Source organism: Pseudomyrmex gracilis, unplaced genomic scaffold (genome assembly GCF_002006095.1).
Source record: "Pseudomyrmex gracilis isolate BER0280 unplaced genomic scaffold, ASM200609v1 scaffold_2722, whole genome shotgun sequence".
Classification (NCBI taxonomy): domain Eukaryota; kingdom Metazoa; phylum Arthropoda; class Insecta; order Hymenoptera; family Formicidae; genus Pseudomyrmex; species Pseudomyrmex gracilis.
The window spans coordinates 18,192-19,845 of record NW_018023306.1 but is presented as its reverse complement, the minus strand read 5'-3'; the positions used below and the strand labels follow the sequence as shown (position 1 = coordinate 19,845).

At 27.4% G+C, this 1,654-nt stretch overlaps 1 protein-coding gene across 3 annotated transcripts; it reads right to left on the bottom strand.

The window, feature by feature from the left end:
- Positions 1-103: 103 nt before the first annotated feature.
- Positions 104-1,385, bottom strand: LOC109862949. Of its 3 annotated transcripts, none has more exons than XM_020443117.1 (4): positions 1,266-1,385; positions 1,017-1,100; positions 808-876; positions 104-251 (listed from the first exon to the last, which is right to left on the bottom strand). In XM_020443117.1, the coding sequence occupies exons 1-4, from the start codon at positions 1,363-1,365 to the stop codon at positions 241-243; spliced, it is 264 nt and encodes an 87-aa protein (XP_020298706.1). In that variant the 5' UTR covers positions 1,366-1,385; the 3' UTR covers positions 104-240. The 3 variants fall into 3 exon arrangements, with proteins under 3 accessions (XP_020298706.1, XP_020298704.1, XP_020298705.1); XM_020443115.1 differs by having other exon boundaries at positions 104-736; positions 1,266-1,384; XM_020443116.1 differs by lacking the exon at positions 1,017-1,100 and having other exon boundaries at positions 104-736.
- Positions 1,386-1,654: the final 269 nt, after the last annotated feature.

Below are 1,654 nucleotides of genomic sequence, written 5' to 3'. Positions count from 1 at the left end.
TATATATATATATATATACCTTTCATTAAAAATCTTAATTATTTTTATAAGTAACTTATATAAGAAAACTTTCAAACTCATTTTGTATAATAAATATGTATTATAAAATACGTGCTATATTTTTATGATAGAATACCTTTTGGATCTTCATTTTCTATATTAGTATTTGTAATAGCATTAGTGTCGACATTAGATCCAGCTATTGCTTATGGTTCAATCCACGGCTTAGTACTAAATATCTCATGCATAATCTAAAATTAAAAACCTACTGTTTTGTTCTATATTTTGCTAAACAGACAAAAACTTGTGAAAAATATGTTGCTATTTTGTAATAATGTATTATTACAAAGTATTACAAGATATTACGTACATTATTACAAAACAGCAACATATATTTTCTTCTTAAATACATAATTATTTCTTAAATCCAATTATATAAATATATATTATTTCTAGATTTCTAATTCATGTTAATATATCTTATAATATTCCCAATGTTTTCTACTATTCCCTGATTTTTTATTATGATCAGTAACAGATTTATAAGTTCTTTTTAAACATTGAAATTTTGTTGCACATTTTATAGGAGGTATATTGTATCCTGCATCTTTCATTTCTTTGGACACAATATTCCAGCACTGTTTTGAAGAACTTTTTGGACTATTAAATTTTGCTATGTGTTCTTTGTACAAATTTATAAGGAGCATAGTTTCAGAACGAGTCCATATATGTTGATCTAAAAGTAGAACAATAATTTGTTATTTGTAATAGTGTTCTTTTTGAAAAATAATATTATTTACTTTTTACCTTTTACTTCAACAGACGAGTCAGTTTCACTACTACAAGGAGTAATTTCATTTGTGTTATCTATATTCTCTAGAAAATATCAATTTCTTGAAGTTACAAAAAAGCATTACTTATTGAACTTATGGTAACATTTAAAACTAATCCATATGCCACAAACACATAAGTTAATAACTAATTCAGCATAAATATAAATTATGAACATTATACACCTGATTGAGATAGAAGTTTTTCAACCACATCTACATTTGTATTTCTTTTTGCGTGTTCTAATAAAGAATGTGCGAATACGTGATCTATCAACAAACAATACAAATACACAATAAAAAAAACAAATAAGGCAAATAAATATTAAATTATATTATGTAAATAACATATAGGTTAATTAGGTTATGCATTTTTCTATTCTAATTCTGTTTAAAACTAAACACGATATTTTAAAAAACATTATATATACTTGCCATTTCTTGCTTTCTTAGCGTCTTCTGTTGATATAACTAATTTGTATTCAATATTAGTTTCCGCATCGATTAGCGTTATTTGTTCCATGGTAGTCGCCATTTTAATGCTTTACCCATGATGTAAATATACCAGGTGTATTATTCCCGTGAATGCGCAGTGGTTCAAGTAATGGCCGCTCTCCGAACCAATCAAAAATTTGCCCCAAATTTTAAAACTAGCGTAGTCACTAGCAGTGTTACAAGATAGGACAGGTTAGAACAGTGTATTACCAGAGAGAAACCTGAGAGCGGCCATCCTATAGTAATTTTTTACGACGGTTTCAGCCGCTGGTTTTAGCCGTATTTCCACAAAAGTGGAACTCAAAGGCCGTTCTACATTAAACGCAAGT

Coding starts and splice junctions, on each gene's coding strand:
- LOC109862949 (XM_020443115.1), bottom strand. CDS start 1,365: ATGGCGACTACCATGGAACAAATAACGCTAATCGATGCGGAAACTAAT. Junction 1,101..1,265: donor CGCTAAGAAAGCAAGAAATG/GCAAGTATATAT, acceptor GTTTGTTGATAG/ATCACGTATTCGCACATTCT. Junction 737..807: donor CTCGTCTGTTGAAGTAAAAG/GTAAAAAGTAAA, acceptor TTCTACTTTTAG/ATCAACATATATGGACTCGT.